General features: G+C 44.1%; 2 protein-coding genes across 4 annotated transcripts in view; one reads left to right on the top strand and one right to left on the bottom strand.

The window, feature by feature from the left end:
• Mia3 (MIA SH3 domain ER export factor 3) overlaps positions 1 to 2,641 on the bottom strand; it is a 41,336-nt gene extending 38,695 nt beyond the window's left edge. For both annotated transcript variants that reach the window (XM_038348496.1, XM_038348493.1), the window contains exon 1: positions 2,479 to 2,641. In XM_038348496.1, the coding sequence (XP_038204424.1) occupies positions 2,479 to 2,611 (133 nt within the window). In that variant the 5' untranslated portion in view covers positions 2,612 to 2,641. The remainder of the gene's footprint in view (positions 1 to 2,478) is intronic.
• A 15,109-nt stretch (positions 2,642 to 17,750) lies between these two features.
• The window catches only part of Taf1a (TATA-box binding protein associated factor, RNA polymerase I subunit A), a 28,688-nt gene continuing 26,155 nt past the window's right edge, over positions 17,751 to 20,283 (top strand). The window contains exons 1-2 of one of the 2 annotated variants that reach the window (XM_038349263.1): positions 17,751 to 17,885; positions 19,410 to 19,579. In XM_038349263.1, the coding sequence (XP_038205191.1) occupies positions 19,456 to 19,579 (124 nt within the window). In that variant the 5' untranslated portion in view covers positions 17,751 to 17,885; positions 19,410 to 19,455. Of the gene's footprint in view, positions 17,886 to 19,362; positions 19,580 to 20,283 lie in introns of both variants that reach the window. The other variant, XM_038349262.1, reaches the window with a different exon arrangement.

Raw genomic sequence — 20,283 nt, 5'->3', positions numbered from 1 at the left:
TGCATGGTATAGACTATAGACAGGCCCTAGGTTCGGTCCCCCAGTTACACACACACACACACACACACACACACACACGCAAATCTAAAAAAGCTTTCAAAACAATTTTTCCTAAAAACAAAATCTAAGATGGATATCTCATTTGTCAGGGTCCAGCTAAAACTATGAGTCTAGGTCAGAAGTTTTTCTCTCACTTAAAATGCAGAACTATGGTCAGGCATGGGGGCAGACGCCTTTAATCCCAGCCCTGAAGAGGAAGATGCAGGCAGATCTCTGCGAGTTCCAGGCCAGCCAGGGCTACATAGTGAGACCCTGTCTCAAATAAACAAACATAAATACAGAACTTCAATCACACCAATAGAAACAGTATTTATTTTTACGTGCACTGGTATTTTGCCTGCATGTATGTCTGTGTGAGGCTGTTAGGTCCCCTAGAACTGGAGTTGCAGACAGTTGTGAGCTGCCGTGTGGGTGCTGGGAATTGAACCAGGGTCTTCTGGAAGAATGGCCAGTGCTCTCAACCCCTTAGGCATCTCTCTAGCCCAGAAGCAGTATCTTGCCAAATGAAATTAACTGTGCATTAAAGGGCAGAGATGTAGAAGTGATGGAAATTGTACTTTGTCTAAAAGCCAATTAGCAATAGTACACAAGCACACTTAAAAAAAATACATATTCAAGGTACAAGCATACAGATCTGGAGGGTGTAACTTGGTTTGTGAAGCTAAAATAAGACCATTTTCACATATATCAGCATCCTGTTTTAGATGGGACTGAGCAAGACGCCAGAATGAAGGAACTCTAAGGCTGGGATTCTACTCAAATTGGAAAAGGCAGTGTTTCTGGTTCCCTCCTTAGACTCTTGGGGGATGTATAGTAATATATCAAGGACAGCCTCTATCTTTATGTGTTGCTTATTATCTATGAATGACATGCACACTGCATGACACCTTTCCTGACACCTGACACTGTCCCGCCATTAAGCACTTCCTACCAGGCAGCACAGGCCTGGGCTCTGCTTCTTCTATCATTACTTATTGTGTTTGGTTACATTTGCTTGGACATGGGCCACTTCTCAAGTTATATGACAGCCCGTCCCTCTCCAGCCACGAGTCTCAGTTCTTTCTGAAGCAGCACCAGTGATACTGTCCTCTCAAGTTTTGAGGGACTCAGGTGAGTCAACGTTTGACAGCAAAGAACAGAAAACACCGGGCAATATTCAGCAGCAAAATGGCGATGGCTGGTTTGTTAACAGAAAAATGAAAGGGAAATTTCATAATAGTGGCTCCACCTTTATTTTATTTACAGTGTTTATTTACATTGGCCCGGGGATGCCTCTAGCACCTAGAATCTAGGTGATATAAATTACAAGTACCCTCTTTCTCTTTCTTTAATGATATTGGTGCAAACCATTCAAATGATGAAATTTGTTTTTTTCATAAAACAAATTGAAGCATAAATGGCTAACATGTAGTCTTCTTAGTCTTTTAGGAGGAATCATATTCTATATGTACTGCTTGTGATTTATGAAGGACACAGTGAGTTACACAGTTGTTGGAGACCAACCTGGAAACCTTGTGGATTATTCTGGACAGGACTGGGTCCCAGCAACAAAGGGGACTAAGGAAAAAGCTGGACTGACTCCTGAGACTCTTGGATATTTATTTTTCACCATTACAGCAATAGCTCTCTTCTAATCCTAACCTTCCCTGTGGCCCACCTCTAACCCAGGACCAGGGAGCGCGACTGCGCATAGAGGAGAAGGCTGCGGCTCTCAGGTGGTGACAGGTGCAGCTTCCTGGCCTCTTTAAGAGCAAAAGATTTTGACCTTCCCACAGCCCTACTTAGCACTGGCAAGAAGCTTCTGTGCAAAAGAGAGACAGGACTGAGGCAGAGAACCAGGGAGACCTCGGAATACACTGCGTTCCTGGCCTTGGGTTCACTCCAGTTCCTCCGGTTCCAAAGGTGATGCGAGCTGGTCCCAAAGCAGCCAAGAGATCGAAGAGGCAACACCGGGGTGCCTTCTGGAGGAACCCCCGCCATCAATCAGCCACTGGGTTCGCGCCCCAGGTTCCTAAGCGCGTGGGTATCAGTCTTACGTGGAACCAGGTCCCCGCGGCCGGCGTAGGGGCGCTCTTCCCTGCAGCATGGGGCACCCAGGATGCGGGGGCTCGCCACCCCATCACTCGGGGAGTCCAGCTGGAGATCGGGGATCGGGAAGCAGTGAGCTGACCCCGGGAAACCCGGCTGGGTATGAGGCGCCCCTCAGCCAGGTCAGAGCAGCAGTGAGCAAAACCTGGCAACAAGTGGCAGGCGCAGCCCCCACGCCAGGGCCAACAGGGCGATCGCCAAGCAGAGCGTCAGGCTTGGATTCCGTGGGCCTGAGACCCCCTAGGCTAGGTGCGAGCTGCGGGACTCCGACCCGATCGGCCGTCGCCGCCACCCGGGAAAGCGCCTCCCGCCCAGCCACCCCACACTCACTGCTGCACTCGTCGTCCGCGCACACTTTGAGGTCCGAGAAGCGCCGGCCGGGGCTGGGGTCCGGCTGGCCCGGGACCCACCAGAGCGGTCCGAGCAGGAGCAGCCAGAGGAGCAGCACCGGCGCCGCAGCCATGTTGTGGGCACCGCGGGCGCCGGTGACGCGGAGGCCGCCGGCGGGCGGTGCCGGGGGCGGGGCAGGAGCAGGCGGTGCCGGGGGCGGCGCCCGGGTGGCGGGCGGCGGCGAGCGACACGTCAGCAGGGGCTCAGAGCAGGCTGCGCTGTGCCTAGGAGGAGGCCGTGGCGTCCCTCCCGAACTACTGCTGCCTTGGCAACCGCCACTGGCACCTTCCGCCTCACCCAATCGCCGACTTCGGTTCACAAACGACCCTCCGCGTCATCTGGTTCGTCACTCTGCCTTTCTGCACCATCCCAACAGGTTCTTCTGCCTCCCTCCTTCAGCTTCGGATTACTGGTCCATGCTAAAACAGCCATCCCTCTTCATCACTTTTTCCAACTGCCGTTCTTAGTTTTGAACCGCCGAGTCCCACACGGGACTGGCCACACTGAGCAACTAATCCAGTCACAGCCCCCCACAACTCCCCCGGTACACACTTCAGACTCCAAGGGATTGTCTGTGACCCCCATCACACGCTCCTCCTTTATTTTAATGGAATAGTAGGCGAGACGGTACATTGGAAAGCGGCCCCTTTTAGGAGAAAATTAGTAGACAGAAGACTACTATCCAGTAACCCTCTGCCCAAGACCTTGAGATCCTCGTCTCTGTCCATAAAGAAGTCATCTAGCCCACCACGTGTTCCTACTTCCATTTCTCACCCTCTGCCAACACTGCAGGCCAGATCAACTTCATAGCTGGTCTGAATGCCCTCGGGTTGCCAATAGCTGCTGTCTCGACGACAATAGTAGTAGCCCGAGTAAATCCGTGAGGATAAAGTCGGAGGTGTCTCTCCTCTCCTCAACCCTTCCCATAACTCCGCATTTCCCAGTAACATGCAATGGCTTTACCACAAACTACTCTGCCTCTCTTGCCTTTGGTGGCAACCTTCCCCTTCCTTTCCTCTGCTAGACCGACTCAAACAGCAAGTCCACTCCTTCCTTGGTGCGTTTGTGCTTGCAGTTTTCCCCTACTTGCAATAATTGCTCTCACAGTCCCCCCGGGGTAAGTACCCTTCCACCATCCTCCCTCTGAACCACACACCAGTCTTCAAATCACACACACACACACACACACACACACACACACACACACGAGAAACCTTCCCAGATGGTTAAACGCATCACCCTGCTTTATTTAGGGCATTTACCACTTAGCTTATGTTTGTTTCTCTGTCCCCTAACCAACTTCAAATAGCTCCATAAGAGTGGTAACATTTGTTTTATTTGTGTGGTGCCTAAGACTGGGCATGCTCAGCATGAGCTAGCACTGACCTACATCCCAAGGCCCGATTTGTCTAGTTCGCTCCTCGTGGGTGGCTGGGGAAACATCTGGAACACATGATGTGCTGCTCGACAATGGACTGCTGGTTGTACCACGGATCCCCTTGTGTCACATTATTGATTGCAACCAAGTCCCACGCACAGGGTACTCAGTGTTTTCCCCTCAGCAGCATCCTCAACACCAGGAACAGGTCCACAGATGTGTTTATTAGCATGGGGACATGTCTGTCAAGGTGAGTGACCGCACTCTCACTGCGCCATTTCCTGTTGTGCTGTGTGCTGCCGGGGTAGGGAGAGCAGAGTAATTTAAAGTCTTATTTCCACAGAATAGAATTAAAGGACATTTCATTGGTTAAAAAAAAAAGGAAGAGTAACAAACAATGTGGCATTTTGACTTAAATATGTTTTTACATACAGGGTCAATGCTCCTATTACTGAAGAATAGACTGCTTGGCTCATGAAAGTTTTCATTTTTAAATTTATTTGTCTTTTCTGGAAGTGCATTGTAGCGATCAGAGGATGACTATAAGACATAGTTCTCGCACTCGGGAGGCAGAGGCAGGCGGATCTCTGTGAGTTCGAGACCAGCCTGGTCTACAAGAGCTAGCTCCAGGACAGGCTCTAAAGCTGCAGAGAAACCCTGTATTGAAAAACCAAAAAAAAAAGGGGGGGGGTTCTGAAGGCTTGATTTACATGTATTCCTTTAAAAATATATTTCTTTAAAGAGACACTAGCAGTCTAGTGGATAATTAGAGAAAAGCTTCTCAGGCGACAACCAGGGTGGTAGTGTGTCTATAATGCACGAAACTTCCTTATTTTTATTTTCCATCTTCTGAAAATCTCCCATCTATCAAAGGGGAAGGTGACTTCTAGCCTATTTTGTGCTTTTTATTGTTGCGTTTGTTTTTTATCTCTTATTGGTGCAATTGGCAGACTAACCTAAACTACTTCCCTAATCATCTTTACTACCTGTATCTTTTATCATAGATCTAACTAATCACCATGGTCTCTCCAGGATGTACAGCATAGCTTTGCTACCCACTGGGCTGTATTCCATCAGCTCCATTGCCGTCTGTAGCTCCTCTGGCATGGCCACCGGCAAAAATGTGTGTCAATTTAGATTTGACCAAAAAGGATTTGAAATTATCAAAAGCACAAACTCTGAAAGAAATGAATCAGTACATTGGATTTAATCAAAATGGAAGTTTCTACTCTGATTTGTATACTCAGTGGATAGAAATTCAAGGGCAAATCAAACAGGATAAAGTGCTTGTAAAACATGTCTATAGATGAATTAGATCAAAATATATGAATACTCTCACAACTGATTAATAGTAAATCAACCGTACTTGGAAACATGAGCAAAACTGATTAATATCCAGCAACTGCGCACACAGAAGGTATTGCAGTGAGAATCACTGGTGAGGCGCAGTTCTCAACCGCAGTCTTACACACATGCTAGAATGGCACAATTAAAAAGTTCAATGGGCTGGACAGATGGCTCAGTGGTTAAGAGCACTGGATGCTCTTCCAGAGGTCCTGAGTTCAATTCCCAGCACCCACATAGTGGCTCACAACCATCTGTAATGAGGTCTGGTGCCCTCTTCTGGCCTGCAAGCATACATGCAGGCAGAACCCTGTATACATAATAAATAAATCTTTAATAAAAAGAAACACTGTCTCCACCAAAAATTTTTTTAAAAAAAGGTTTGATGCTGACAAGTACTGACAAAGCTGAAGGCTGCTGGAAGTCTCACAGCGCTGCTGACTGGAAGGTGGATATGTAGTCAACAGTGTGAGCTGTTGGAAAACAGCCTGGCGATTTCCTGACTACAAAACACATCTGCCTTACACACCCAGTCTTTCTTTCCCCAGAGAAAGGAAACAAAAGGGGTGTACACAGATCGTCAGAGTGGCTTTGTTTGAAGCAGTAAAAAGAAGCAAAACAAACAAAAACCACAAGCAAACACACACCCATAAATAAGCAAATAGAAGATACATTTTGGAAAGCGACTGAAAAAAATGATGGGCTAGTAAGATTAGCAGCAGAGGGGATGTGGCGTGTGATAAATTAGACAAAAAAAAAAACCTCCTGTGAACTTCTGCTTGCATCACGTGCTACAGAATGCAGCACAGCTGAGCAGTTCCTGAGGGCATGGCAGGAAGGCCAGGTGTAGTGGTTTGAAGAAGACACGTCCCCACAGGCTCGAGTCTATGAACACTTGCTCATCGCTGGTGATTCCAGGAGGTTAAGAACCTTTGGGTGGTGCAGCCTGACAAGCGGAAGTACATCCGTGGGGTGGGGTTTGAAAGTTTAGAGCCTCCCCACCACTGCTAATTTGCTCTCTGTGTCCTGGGTGTCATTGTGATATGACCCATCAGCTTCAGCCTCCAGCTGCCAGGGCTGCCTTCCCCCTACTACAGACGCCCACGATGGGACTGTAAGCCAAGGTAAACTCAGTCTTGGATAAACTGCTCTTTGTCGTGGTGCTTTATTCTCACAGCAACAAAGTAACTAATATATTAGATAAGGAAGGGGCGGGCACAATGGATGGGAATGACTAGGTACGTCTGTCCCTTCTCTACACTGTGTGCTGATTTCATCTGCATCTGTGTGCACCCATATATATAAGAAGACAATTTAAATGCTTAAATACAACTGGTGCCTAAAGTTGGAAAATATTTATATACAGGAAATGTATACTATTAAATAGAAATTATCAGGTTCATTTTTTTTATTCCTGTAAGTTGGACGACTCTGGAAATCTGTTACATAGACACAGTTCAAACAGAAACTAGTCAGTCTAGGGTGGCAGCTCCTGCTATGATTCCCACATTCAGGAGTCAGAGGCAGAAGGATTGCTGTGAGCTTGAGGCCAACCTGGTCTACATAGTGAACTCCTGGCCTGCCAGGGCTGCATAGCAAAACCCTGTCACAAAACAAAACAAATAAAATAAAATAACAAAACAAAAGCTACTATCCTTAGAAGTCTGAAAAAAAAGTGCAAACTACCGTGGAAAAATACAGTTGAAAGGTAAGTGTCTCCTCACTGGGTCTTGCAAATGGTTTCTTACTATGCATTTCAAACTGACCAGTTTGGACGATGAGGAAACCTACATGTACATATAACGTGAAAAGTGTCCTCACCGAGGGGCTTCTGTCTCGGCATTCACCAAGTGGAGGAAATAAGCTACATTGTTGCCCTATGAGAAAGATTCACTTTTTCCTATCAGAATGTAGACTCATTAGACAGTCGGAGAGAACCATCTGATTTATACATGCGACACACGCTCCTAGGTGCCTCTCTGGACTGGCTATCAAGGCCTCGTCCTCAGCTTAGTTTGGGGAGACAAAGCAAAGAGGCGTAGGTGTGAGAACTGAAGCACGATCCTGAGGGGGCTTTGGGTGGTTTTGTTGGGCATTCTCCCACCCTCCTATGCCAATCGCCATTTTGAGACGGGAAAGCATTCATCTGCTGGCCCTAACGGCAGCTTTCCTGCCCGGGCAAGGCTTGGACCCTGTACCTTTATGTTTCTGTCCATTCTTACTCACGCTGTCCTCCTCCACCCCTTAGGGGTCAGAGCTCCTTTGTATTTACACATCCTTGGTTTTGGTTTGGTTTGGTTTGGTTTTACTTTTAAGCTTTCAGTAAAGCACTTACATATTTTAATAATTTCCTGACATATAGATATAGATACAGATATAGATATGTTTGGGCCATTTCTGACTTTCTCTTGTTTGTTTTATCTTTAATTTTTTTTGAGATTTGCTTATTTTTATTCTACGGTTATGGGTATCACGTTGGCAATATGTTTATGCCCTTTCTGTGTGCGGTGCCCACAGAAGCCGGGAAGAGGGAGTCAGATCCGTAGTCAGAAACCAGCTACAAATGGTTGTGAGAGGCCATGTGGGTGCTGGGAACTGAACCCTGTATCCTCTGGAAGAGCCGTCAGTACTCTAATCATGTCTCCAGCCCTCTTTTCTTCCTTCCTTCCTTTTCTTTTTTGAGACAGGATTTTGTATGCCCAGGCTTTGCATGTAAACTGGCTATGAAGCTGAGATAGAAAACAATTCCAGCTTTAAGCACTTGTTCTTAATCTACATCAAAGAACCGGAACACAGAGAACAAAGCTCCATTAAATACACTATCGCATGAAAACTTAAAACAGCTCAGGGCCCCATGAGGTTGAAGAACCCACTGAGGCTAAAGCACAAAAGAACAAATAGGGCACAGGCTAAGAGAGGGCCGTCAGCAGAGAAATGAATGATGTGGGGGCCAGGTTTGAGATGGCTGCTGGTCTGGGGTGCTGAGGGAGGAGGCTGTGGAAACTCTGTGGTGAGACACCCCCCCACCTCAGTGCACTTCTCACTCCTCCTGCGTGTTCAGTTTGTCGAGAAGCATTATCCGAGTCTGATGAATACACCTCCTGGCATGGGAGCCCTTTCATAGCTCACCTTAGAAATATTCAGGGGCAGAATCTTGCAGAACGCCTTTTATTCTAATCTATCAGAAGGCTTTTCTGTTAACAGATCCAAAATTATTCTCTTAGACAACAGGGCTGTTCTACACTATTGACTATAACAGTCAAAAGCACCATACAGGGATGGAGAATGGCTTAGCATTTAGGAGCACATACTGCTCAGAACCTGAGTTCAGTTTCTAGTAACCCATGTCAGGTGGCTCACAACTACCTGCACTTTAGCTGCAAGGTATCCAGCACTCTCTTCTGCACTCCGCAGGCACTTGCGTACATGTGCACAAACCCACATGCAGACATTCAAGTAGATACATAAAATTATTTGCTAAAAAATCAGGAGTACCACACTTCTTTCAGGAAAACTGGAAAAATGATCTGTTTTTTGTTTATTTACTTGTTTTGAGGTAGGGTCTCTCTACAGAGCCTTGACTGACCTTGAACTTGCTCTGTGACCAGGTGGCCTTGAACTCAGAATCCGCCAGCCTCTGCCTCCTGAGTGCTGGGGTTAAAGGCAGAAAACAATGTGTTTAAAGGAAAATAAGGAAACTTCATCCGACTACAGTGAAGGCATGCATATAACAGCGGAAGCCAAACTGGGTGGTAAAGAGAGGACGGATTACAAATGCCATTGAAAACCAACACAAGAATTTAGTCTCAGCAGAGACATAAACAGCTGTGGGACTTTAAGTAAAGAGAGTCAATGACAGAAGTGGATACAAGAGAGCCACCTGCTCTGAGGAACATAGGGAATAAGGGTTTGTGTTGAGCATGGCCAGTTGGGCTAACTCCCTCCCCACAGCTAAGAAAGTCTTGTCACTGTGCACTTTTCTGGGAGTGAGTCAAATACAAGGCCACACTTCCTGCCAGCATGTACTATTTGTTCGCCTCTGACAAATATTATTCTACTTCCTACCATACAAAGAAAGAAACTCAAACATCTGCCATTGCCACTAATACACGGGTGTATCTTTAGGTTCCTGTTTCTGGTTGGCCCGAATTTACCTTGGCACCATTTTCCTTGAAGTCAAATATTTGGTGTTTTCCAACAAATGCGGAACAGAATTCAGGGTGTGGCCTGCGCAGCTCAGTCTCCACGGGGCAGACTGCCTGGCCTTGTCCCCTTCATTTTCAGATATGAACGGCAGAACAGCAGCGGCAGCAGAGGCGGGAATGTAGTCAGCTGAAGGCCTGGACTAGACAGCCGAAGGACTGAATGAGGAGTCAGTTAACCACGATGAGCCATTAATTTTTCTAAGTCTTAGATTCTTTATAGACTTGGGGCCAAGGTTAAAAGTTTACAGTAATTATTAAGAAGAAAATAAAAGGACTACCTATTTGTGTTGATTAACTAACTGATCAGCGAAATTCCAGACTGCTACAGCCAGTAGAGTTGGTGGATGCTCCAGAAAGTCTTGGCAAAGGAAACATGTTTGGACGATGCTACCCCAGGAAATGTTCTCATTCAGAAACAGCAAGGCCAGGAATGTCCTCCCAAGCTTGCTGGGAAGATCAAAGGCACTTTGTGGAGGAGTGCCAAGACACAGGAAAAAGAAAACACATTTTTTAAAAAAAGGTTTATTTTAAATTATGTGTATGTGTGTTTGTCTCTCTGTATGTGCACGTAAATACAGCAGCCTGTGGAGTCTAGGGCATCGGATCCCTTGGAGCTGGAGTTATAGGAAGTTGTGAGCCTCCTGATGTGGGTGCTGGGAACTGAACTCTGGTCCTCAACAAAAATCAGTTTATGCTCTTAACTGCTGAGCCATCTGTCCAAGCCTGAGAAAATACCAGAGCAAATCTCTGGAGGTGTTTGCAGTTCAACAGGTGCATGCACATGGAATGATAAATAGGGTTATAAATGCCCTTCTATGAAGACTGGACAATAAGCAACTGTGCACAGGCAAAGCAGGAGTTTTCAGTGGCTAGTGTGAAAGCCCTTTCCTACCCAAACCTCCACGGCATGTGAGAAGGTACATGACGGGATGGATGATTGACAGCAAGAAAGACTCTATATGTGAACACTAACTTCCCTTGTTTCTGGTTCCCCAGAATAGAATGTCTGATAAAAATATAATAACCAATTACAAATATAATTTAAGTTTTAGAAGTCATACACAAACTATTAAAAAGGTTAATGTAATTTTTCCCACAAGACTTCATTTTAGCTCCGTAATTAGATATGCTTGGTGTCTACATAAAACCGATTTGCCATTTTATTTGCATCGTGATTTTTAACTATAATCCAAGATTAAAAAGTAGAATCTTTATTTTTTTCTATTTAGACAAACTTTAAATTACAGAAGAGCCCATTCCTGTAACTAAACTTACTGTTTTAATGAAGGTGTAATCAATGCAGGAAAATATGGCAATTTCTTTTTTTAATTTTTAAAAAATATTTATTTATTATGTATACAGTATTCTGTCTGTGTTTATGTCTGCAGGCCAGAAGAGGGCACTAGACCCCATTACAGATGGTTGTGAGCCACCATGTGGAACTGAACTCAGGACCTTTGGAAGAGCAGGCAATGCTCTTAACCTCTGAGCCATCTCTCCAGCCCCGGCAATTTCTTGAAGAAGGATAAAAATAAAATGTTAGTTCACTATTTTCTAGAGTTTTCGCTTTGGCCAATGGAAGATGTTCCTAGTGTTACAGACACCACTAGATCAACTCACACATCCACATAAGTTTCAGGTTTTATTTCTTTTTAAAATGACTTTATTATTGCTGAATGTGCACACATGTGCTTATGTACGTGCACACATATATGCAAAGGTCAGAGGGCAACTTTTGGGAGTTGGTTCTCTCCTTCCACCGTGGGTTCCAAGGATCAAACTCAGGGTATTAGGTTTTTGTGGTTATGTGATTTTACCTGCTGAGCTGTCTTGCTGATCCTCATCTTTGCTTTCCTGAGGAATAGATACTGTAGAATTTGTATGGTAAATCTTTTAATGAGATCTTTGTCCTATCATGAGGAAATTCATTCCTTGCTTTCTCCCTCCTTCCCTTCCTTCCTTCCCCATCCTTTTTCTTTTGCCATGTAGACCAGTTGCTCAATCTTCCATTCTCTGCTGACTAGTTCTAGCACCACAGGCTCAGTAACGTCCTTTATAAAGGCTGTGTGTATTGCTCTTGGGGGCACACACCTGCAATCCCAGTACTCGGGAGGCCGAGGGAGGAGGCCAGCCTGGTCTATATAAGTAAGATTTCTGTCTTCAAAACAAAAACGAAAATCCACAGTGAGTTCCAACAACATCTCACTCAATAGTGCACTCTGCAGCTTCAGCTACACTATTATGTGTGACTTGCAACCCTTTCTAGGATTGAAATTTCCCTGATTCCAACCTCCAAGGTAGCATTGCTTGGGCAAGTATAGAGTTTTTGTTTCTTTTCCAAGTTTCTCAGACTGTGGTGTGACTCTAATTTTCTAAGTTTTTGCTGCCTAAATAAACTGACAGGTCAGGGAGCAGGTCCAGAGCTAGGAGAGTCAGACTGAGGTACAGGTACAACATCCTGGGGTCAGCAAAAGAATGCTATAAACATAGCATAAGGGGAGCTTCCCTGGGGAGCCATGACACAAACGTTTACCCAGACAGAGGCATAACCTCAGGTAGGGACCCAGCGACAGACCAAAGCAACAGTCATACCAAAGTCCATCTTGGTGAACCAATGAGTGTACTAGCTCTCTACAGACCTGCAGGCATCTCGCTAGGTTGGGAGTCTTCTCTGGGCCTCTCCACCCTCTTGCGTTACTTTCAGGGTCTCGCAAGCCTCCCTCTAGGAAGGAATGTTTCTCCCCGGAGGATAACTGACAGCAGTTACCAGCGTATCGCCAGGCGAGGCATTAAGGTACCTTCTTTTTCAGGAGATTGGGTTGTCCTCTCGGTTCATGATTGTGCTATGGCAATACTGGATGGAAATGAGGCTGGGTATGGTGGTATGTACTTTAACCTCAGCAATGAGGCAGCGGTAGGTAGATCTCTGTGAGTTCCAAGCCAGCAGTTGTCAGGCAACCGAGGCTACATCGTGAGAGCCGATCTCAAAAAAAAAAAAAAAAAAAAAGAATAACTTTCCAAGGATTATGCACTCTGGACCACCAATAAGTTAATGTAGTTTTTCTGCAACTTGTCCTCATGTGGATCAGGGTATAAGACCAAATTATTTCTTGCCAGGAGGTAGTGGCACATGCCTATAATCCCAGCACTGGGAGGCAGAAGCAAGCGGCTCTCTGTGAGTTCAAGGCCAGACTGGTCTATAGAATGAGTTCCAGGACATGGAGAGCTGTTACACAGAAAAACCCTGTCTTGAAAAAAGAAACCAGAAACCAGATTAGCCCTATTTAAAAATGGCCACAGCACTAGAAAACGGTGACTAAAAAACAACCATAGGGACTGGAATGATCGCTCAGCAGCTAAGGGTACAAAGTGCTCTTGCAGAGGACCCACGTTTGGTTGCTAGCACTCACATCAGACAGCTCGCAACCACTGATAAGCTCCAATTCCAGGGTATACGAGAACCTCTTCTGGCCTCTTCGGGAACTTCACTCATGAGTACATACCTATACAAAGACATGCACATAATTGCAAATAAAAGTTTTTAAAAATTAACATTAGTACCATATCATATATTTGAATTATTTTAACAAATTTATTAAAAACAAAGTGTTGGGTTGTGGTGGCACACAGCAAAGGTAGGCAGATCTCTGTGAGTTTGAGGTCAGGCTGGTCTACAAAGAGAGTCCTAGAACAGCCAGAGATGTTACACAGAGAAACCCTGATTTGGAAATCTGAAACAAACAAACAAAGCTTAATGTTGTGTTTTAGGGCCTAAATTATTCTTAACCAAGCTCTATATCCTCTTAAGATACTTTAATATACTGTTAATTGTGGAGTTATACAAAACCCTAATGTTTTATGGCATTCACAAAACATTCTTCCCGACTATTCTGGAAAAAAAAAAAAACCCAAACCAACAAAACAAAACTGTCATTATATCTTAAGCATTCCCACAATTCCCCAAAAACCCTTAACAGAAAGAACAAACTCAAAGGAGCAGGGAAATGTAGCAGAACTAGTCAGAAGATAAAATTAACTCAGGCTGAATGTGAAAATTTTGCAGATTCCTCTAATGACTGTTTTTCACAATACGCAAAAATAATAACTGTGTGCATCATTGGCTTTCCCCATCACTGTGACAAGATGCCTGTCACTGTCACAAATATCCTATAGGGGAAGAATTCATTTTGTTAGATTCATGGTGGCATAGCTCCATGTACTGCAGCAACATATCACAGTGGCAGGACCATGTGACGGGAAATTCATCTCATGTCACACAAGAAGAACAGAGAGAGGTTGGAGTGAGACGCAGACCAAGGATATGGCCTGTCACATCCTTCTCCCACTGGGCCCTGCCTCTTATTGTTTTTGCCTGTCTCTGCCTCCAGAGCGCTGGGACTAGAGGGGTGCACCACCACCTAAAGTATTATCATACTTTTTGGTATGATAATATTAGGAATCTATTAGTGATCAATCCACAGTTGAAAACACTGATGATCTTAACTGTCACTGGAAAGGAAACACCATCAGATACTCTCTGGGCATTTTAATGCAATCGGATTGAGAAATCACATTAACCACTACAATCCATTTTAGAAAAAAACAGTATAAACTCCTTATAGACTATACATGTTCACAATAGAATTAAACCTTATCAGATGGCAAAGTATTAGGAAAAAGAATTTTTAAAAGAAAAAAGCCATGAACAATAAGACATCACTAAGCTGACCCACATGTTAGAATTGACTGAAATAAAATTTAAATTATTCCATAAAATGGCTGCAGTGCCACATACCCTTGTCTCCCAGCACTTGGGAGGCAGAGCTTTGAGTTTGAGGTCAGCCTGTTCTGCACAGTGAGTTTCAGGACAGCCAGAGCTACACAGTGAGACTATGTTTCAAAAAAAAAAAAAAAATCACTCCAAAGACTTAGTGGAAAGCATAGTTATAATGAACAAATAGGGTATATCAACACCTAAGTGAAAACTTTCTTTTGAAAAAAAGAAATTCAAATAATAAAAAACACAGTATTTTAAGTGAAAAAAATTAATGAAACAGGCTTATCAGAAGACTTTAAACTGCCAATCATCAAAGAGTCAGTTTGAAGATAGACCAATAGGCATTATCAGGTCTAATGAGCAAAAAGGAAAAAAAATGAGCAGAGATTCTATTCCAATCTCTTAATACTAAGTGATATAACAAATATATAATTAGAAGTCCTCAGAGTGTTTGAAAGTAGGGACATAATTGAACAGAAATTTATTTGAGGCAAAAATGTTTAATTTTTTTCCAGATTAACAAACAATAAATTGGTGGGTCAAGGAGACTCAGTGTATATAACATCTGACAAAAGATCCACACGCAGTATACTATAAATAATCGAGTGGGGAGAAAAATGAAAGCAACCAGCGGCAAGTGATACACTCACCGCTGACCAGTAAAAATGGTTAAAGTTTAATCTCATTGGAAATGAGACTAAAAGTCATTGGGAAGGTTTACAGAGCTGAAAGAAAAAAAAACCTGCTGGTCCAGTATAAATATTCTTCAAAACTGAAATTAAAACCAAGACAAATAGCAACAGGACTGCACTGCTAGCAACGCTGAAGGGACCTGCAGAATTAAAGTTGATTCACCATGGAAACAGATCAACACTCATTCTACCCTAGTTATAAATTTAGTGGCTTAGCAAAATCATTTATTTCTCCCTACTTTATGTCTTGTCTGGACTTAGCTGAATGACCTTCTATTCTATGAGTTACTGGCTGGGGTCACTCAAGTGACTTTCTTCAGCTATGACTTGGGCTGAAATAGCTTCATCCCTTTGTCGTTGTGGTGTGGTGGTTAAACTGACTGGAATAGGCCTGTATCTCACTTAAATAACCCCAAGTCATGTATCTTAAACTTTTTGCCTGGAGTCCTCCTTCACAATAAAAGCCAGAAGTATAAGCCCAGGACTAGAATTGCTATAGTACTACTTTCATCATATTTTCTTAGCCCAAACCACTACAACTTGGTGCCTACAGATAACTGCCATTTTAATGTTTAGTTTAAACTTGGGGTTTAGCTTGCTTCTGCTACACCTGTTGAACTGGAACCATTCATGTGGTTGCTCTCAGCCAATAACTGCTCTAAACTCTGACCCGACCACTTTTTTTTTAAATCATCTCCACGTGTCTAGAACCAAGGTACTGAATGATGCCTGTGCTTTCTTTGTGATGCTAATATGCCAGGAGCTCTTTCTTCATCCATCTTCTCTCCAGAAGGCTAGCCTGGGCTTCTTTCCACGGGGGCTCAGGTACCAAACGAGAAGGGGGAAAGTGAAGCTGTGCCTTTAGAACTTTCTTTCCCCAAGTCTCAGCCTAGTGTAGGGTCCTAGCCCATGTATTTCAGAGAAGCTATAGTTGGATAAAAGTTTTCTCTACTCTGCCATGCAACTTGGCTTTGTTTTTATGCTTTTATTTTTGCCACATTCTCTTTTCACCCATACTATTATGATGTAGTGTAGTTTATTTGTGATGCTTTTCAATTGCTTGATTATATATATATATATATATATATATATATATATATATAAAAAAGGTTTGTGGGAACAATATTTTTCAAGATGCCTCCGAAGCTTTTAGAAAATAGTTGCCAGCATTACTAAGTTGCTCTGTCAGTGAAATGCAGCTATGAGAATAATCTCCTCTCCCTTGTAACATACATTCTTCCAGGCTGGAATCCAGAAAGTTTTTGTGCATGCTCCTTCTCAACAAATTTCATCCAGAATTGTACTGTGGGAAAGGGAAGTGGTGTGTAAGGAGTGTAAAGAAAATGGATTTCTCATTTCTAGCTCCCAATGTTAAGAGATGTTTGAAAACTATGACATCAGAACATCTCCACCTCCCCCCCCCCCCTCATTTTTTTGAGATAGGGTTTCTCTGTGTAACAGCCCTAGCAGTCCTGGAACTCCCTCTGAAGATCAGGCTGGTCTCAAACTCAGAGATCCACTTGCCTCTGCCTCTCAAGTGTTGGGGCTAAAGTCATGCTCAATATTTTCCATTTTTATGAGCATGAACAAACAGAAAAATCAGTTGATTTTGATGAACTACGCTTCCAGATGACAAGCTAATCACTGTCTCAGTGTGTGTGACCATCCCTCCTTGGCCACTTCGTCATTTAGTTTATTTAGCTTTGCCAGTAGTTTAAAAAGTACAGGTTTAAAGGCCAGGCATGGCGGTGCATGCATTTAAGCCCAGCACTTAGGAAACAGAGGCAGGCATAACTCTTATGAATTTTATGGATCTCTATGAGTTCTAGATCAGACTTAACTGCAGTGAGTTCCTAAACAGCTAGGGCTATGTAGAGACTTGGTCTTAGAAAACCTAAAATAAAGCAAAACAAAAACAGCAACAACAAAAAGAACAGGCTGAAGGGCAAGGACTAGTGCCCAAAAACAATCGGAAGAACCTCTCTCCAGTGCCTATGGCTACTGCGTATGGGCTATGAAGAAAACAAATAGAATAACGTATCTGTAGCATTAAAAAAAAAACCCTCTTATATACAAACTCTTCTTATAGACCCGTTAATTCCCATGATACTCAGACTATTCTCAGCAGCAAATTCAGCGCTTTGGAGGGGTCCATACCATCATTTACGCATTCATATCTAAGAACAGTCTTTTTTTCTTCTGATGACTCTAAGGTCGCCCCCATTTAGCTTTTACTCATGAGTGCTTGCTCACATCTCTGATAATCTGTCCAGTAACAGATCAGTCCTTCAGACAGTATTTTCCCACACATCTCTGGCCATTCTTCAGGATCATCTTCCCTAAGCCCTTCCCCTTTTCACACGGCCTAACAATTCCACTATCCACCTCCATAATTATATACGGCTGTCAGAGTTCCTCTTGAAAGCGAACTCCAGGCCGATGCCTAGAACAATCCACGTCGATAAGGAAAAATGGATTCTTGTTCAACCTGTGAAGGCGGCAAATCCCTTAAATCGAATGCTAAAAATTTTTAATAAAAATAATTCCCAAAGCAGCAACCAGAATCGGCTACGTTCCCCCTCCTCACATTCGACTTTGCGACGGAAACCTTGCCTTCGCCAGCTGGCACAGACCAAGATGTAAATCCGGGCCAAACCATCGGGAACGCGGAAGCTAACATCTACATCCGGGTCATGCTCTGAAGACTCTGCAGAGCTGGAGAGGCTCTGCCGCTTCCCCCCCCCCACCCCCTGCGGCCACGCACGAGGGAGGGGCGGGGCTACTCATGCGCACTCCCCGAACGCTGGCAGGGCGGTTTCTGCGCAAGCTCACGGGAAGCGCTCGCTAACTCGGCTTCCGGAGAGGGTTTTCTCTGGCTGTCGGTGGCGTGGGGACTGGCAAACTTTGGAGCCCGGCCGTAGCTGCGTGCGGGGTCGGTGGACTTGGAGGAGGTCTGTGAGCGTCCGCTTCTCCCTCCTGCTATTTCCTGCTGACTTTCTGTAATCTTGGGTTCTGGGAACGTGAGTTACTGGGACTGTGAAGTTTTGATTACCGTGGCAACCGCCACCACGCCAGTTTGAGTCCTTGAGGAGTAGGGAAAGGGTTTGCGCGGGTTGATTTCACATTCTGGTGTTACTTCAAGCTTTTGCGCCGAACGGCTGAATTTGATTTTTGAAAGCTTAATCTGGATGGAAGGCAGAGGAGCAGAATTTGAGGCAGCTCTTGGGAGATGGCCCAGCAGGTCGTAGAGATTACCGTCAAGTAGGTGAGGTCGATCCGTGGTGCAAGGACCCCTGTAAATTATCCACTGACCTCCACACGGGCGCTGTGGCCTACCCCGCGCAATAAACAACGTAGCATAAAAAAAAGAAATCGTACCTGGCAGTGGTGGCACGTGCCTTTAATCCCAGCATTTGTGAGGCAGAGTCAGGCGGATCTCTCTGAGTTCAAGGCCAGCCTGGTCTACAAGAAATAGTTCTAGGACAGGCTCCAAAGCTACAGAGAAACCCTGTCTCAAAAAAAAAAAAAAATCGTTTGTCAACAGGCACAAGGCCCCCGGTTCCATTTCCAGCACCTCAGAAAACAAATAAAAAGCTACGCCATTGCAATAATTCTGGACAAATCTGAAGGTGTCCGGAACTAGGGTAGTGCTGTAGGATTGCAGAAAGGAGGGAAATTTGGTGGAATTGTAAATTATAGTACCTTCATCGTAAAGCTTCAATACTCGATAGGTTGACAGAACAGGGGTCTTAGCATCCTGCAGTTATCTTCAAGCGCAGTGGCCTATGGCTGCGTTTGTAGAGCCATGTATTTGCCATGGCCCCTGCCCACCTCCTGGTCATTTTTGTTACACCAGCCGGTCTGTGCTCTGCATTTCCTAGACTCTTGTCTTCTTTTGGTCAAGTTGCATACTTTGTCTAGGACCTACCGTTTTCATTCCTAACGTGGAAGAAAATAAGGTTGCTTCCGTGATTAAATTATATAATTTTAGGCTAAGTATGTAGTTAAGTCCCGGTAAATACCGGCTACTGCTATTATTGTACTTGTTATATTGTGTTGTTAGGTATTCTTCAATTTCTTTCTGTAGCTTTAGGTTTTTACTTTGTACTTAAGGATTGTCTAATTTTTGTGTGTGCGTGATGCATAGTTTAACAGTATCCTTTATGTTTTTATGGATTAAAAGATTATGTGTATTAGTGTTTGACTGCATGTATATGCACTGTGTATATTCCTGTTGAGGTCATTGGGTGCCCTGGGATCGAGAAGATCATGAGCTCTTACATGGGTGCTGGGAACCGAGCACAGGTCCTCTGTCGTTCCCAGTCTTCTCTTTCGGAAAAGTGGAACTTTAGTTTGGGCTGTTGCTGACTTAACCAGATTCAACTTTGACTTTAAAAGAACTGTGAGATACAATGGGTTCTGCTGCAGGTGATATTTATTAGAAGAAAAGATGGCTACTCTTCTGTTCAATTCAGTTGCCGGTGGATTAACATGTACTGAAGCTCTCAATTTGGAATAAATATGAGCAAGTTCCGTGACGAATTGAAAAGGCTTGCTGTGGCAGAGCATGACAAGAGAGAAGCTTCTGTGTTATCTAATCCTGGGATGCATTTCCCATGGCTTCAGGAGCGCATAGAAACCGTGGGTAAGTGGCCAGCATGGAAGCCTTTCGCTTGATTCCAGGGGGTGCCGAGGTCGCACGCAGATACAAAATGAATAACCGAGCTAGTTCATTCTTCCTCCCTCCCCTCTTATTTTATTTTATTTGTTGTTATTGTTAAGACAGGGTCTTGCTATTTATCCCTGACTGACCTGGCACACACTTAATGTAGCTCAGGCTGGTTTTGAACTCATGGTTGTTCCCTTGCCTTAGCCTCCAAGCGCTGGGATGACAGGTGTGAACCATGGTGCTTGATTATCTTACTAAGATTAGATGGGATGTTTTCCTTTTCTTGCTTATAGCTATAGACAAAAAGGAAATGATAAGAAATTAGTTTTTTTTTAGATTTTTTTGCATTTACGCTAATACATAGTCTATATTATGATAGATATATATTTATTTTTAGACTTTTAGTTCTCTTTACCTAGCACTTATATCTTTGGCATTGGCAGAATGTTGGTCTCTCATTGAGGACCACGTACACAGGAATGTTAAGGAAATTTCTGTTGCTTCAATGAAGAAAATTCCTTATAGAATTGATGTAATAGGTTTAAAATGCATCTTCTTTTCCATTTTTAATGTAGTGTAGATGTAGACAAGGTTTTCAAGGGGTTACCTTCTCTCAGACCATATAAAGAGCGAGCGATCCACATGCTGCTGTGCAGACCTTTACATACACCCACACCAGC

This window comes from Arvicola amphibius, chromosome 12 (genome assembly GCF_903992535.2).
Source record: "Arvicola amphibius chromosome 12, mArvAmp1.2, whole genome shotgun sequence".
Classification (NCBI taxonomy): domain Eukaryota; kingdom Metazoa; phylum Chordata; class Mammalia; order Rodentia; family Cricetidae; genus Arvicola; species Arvicola amphibius.
The sequence above is the reverse complement of the archived record's forward strand: the minus strand, read 5'-3'. Positions and strand labels throughout refer to the sequence as shown.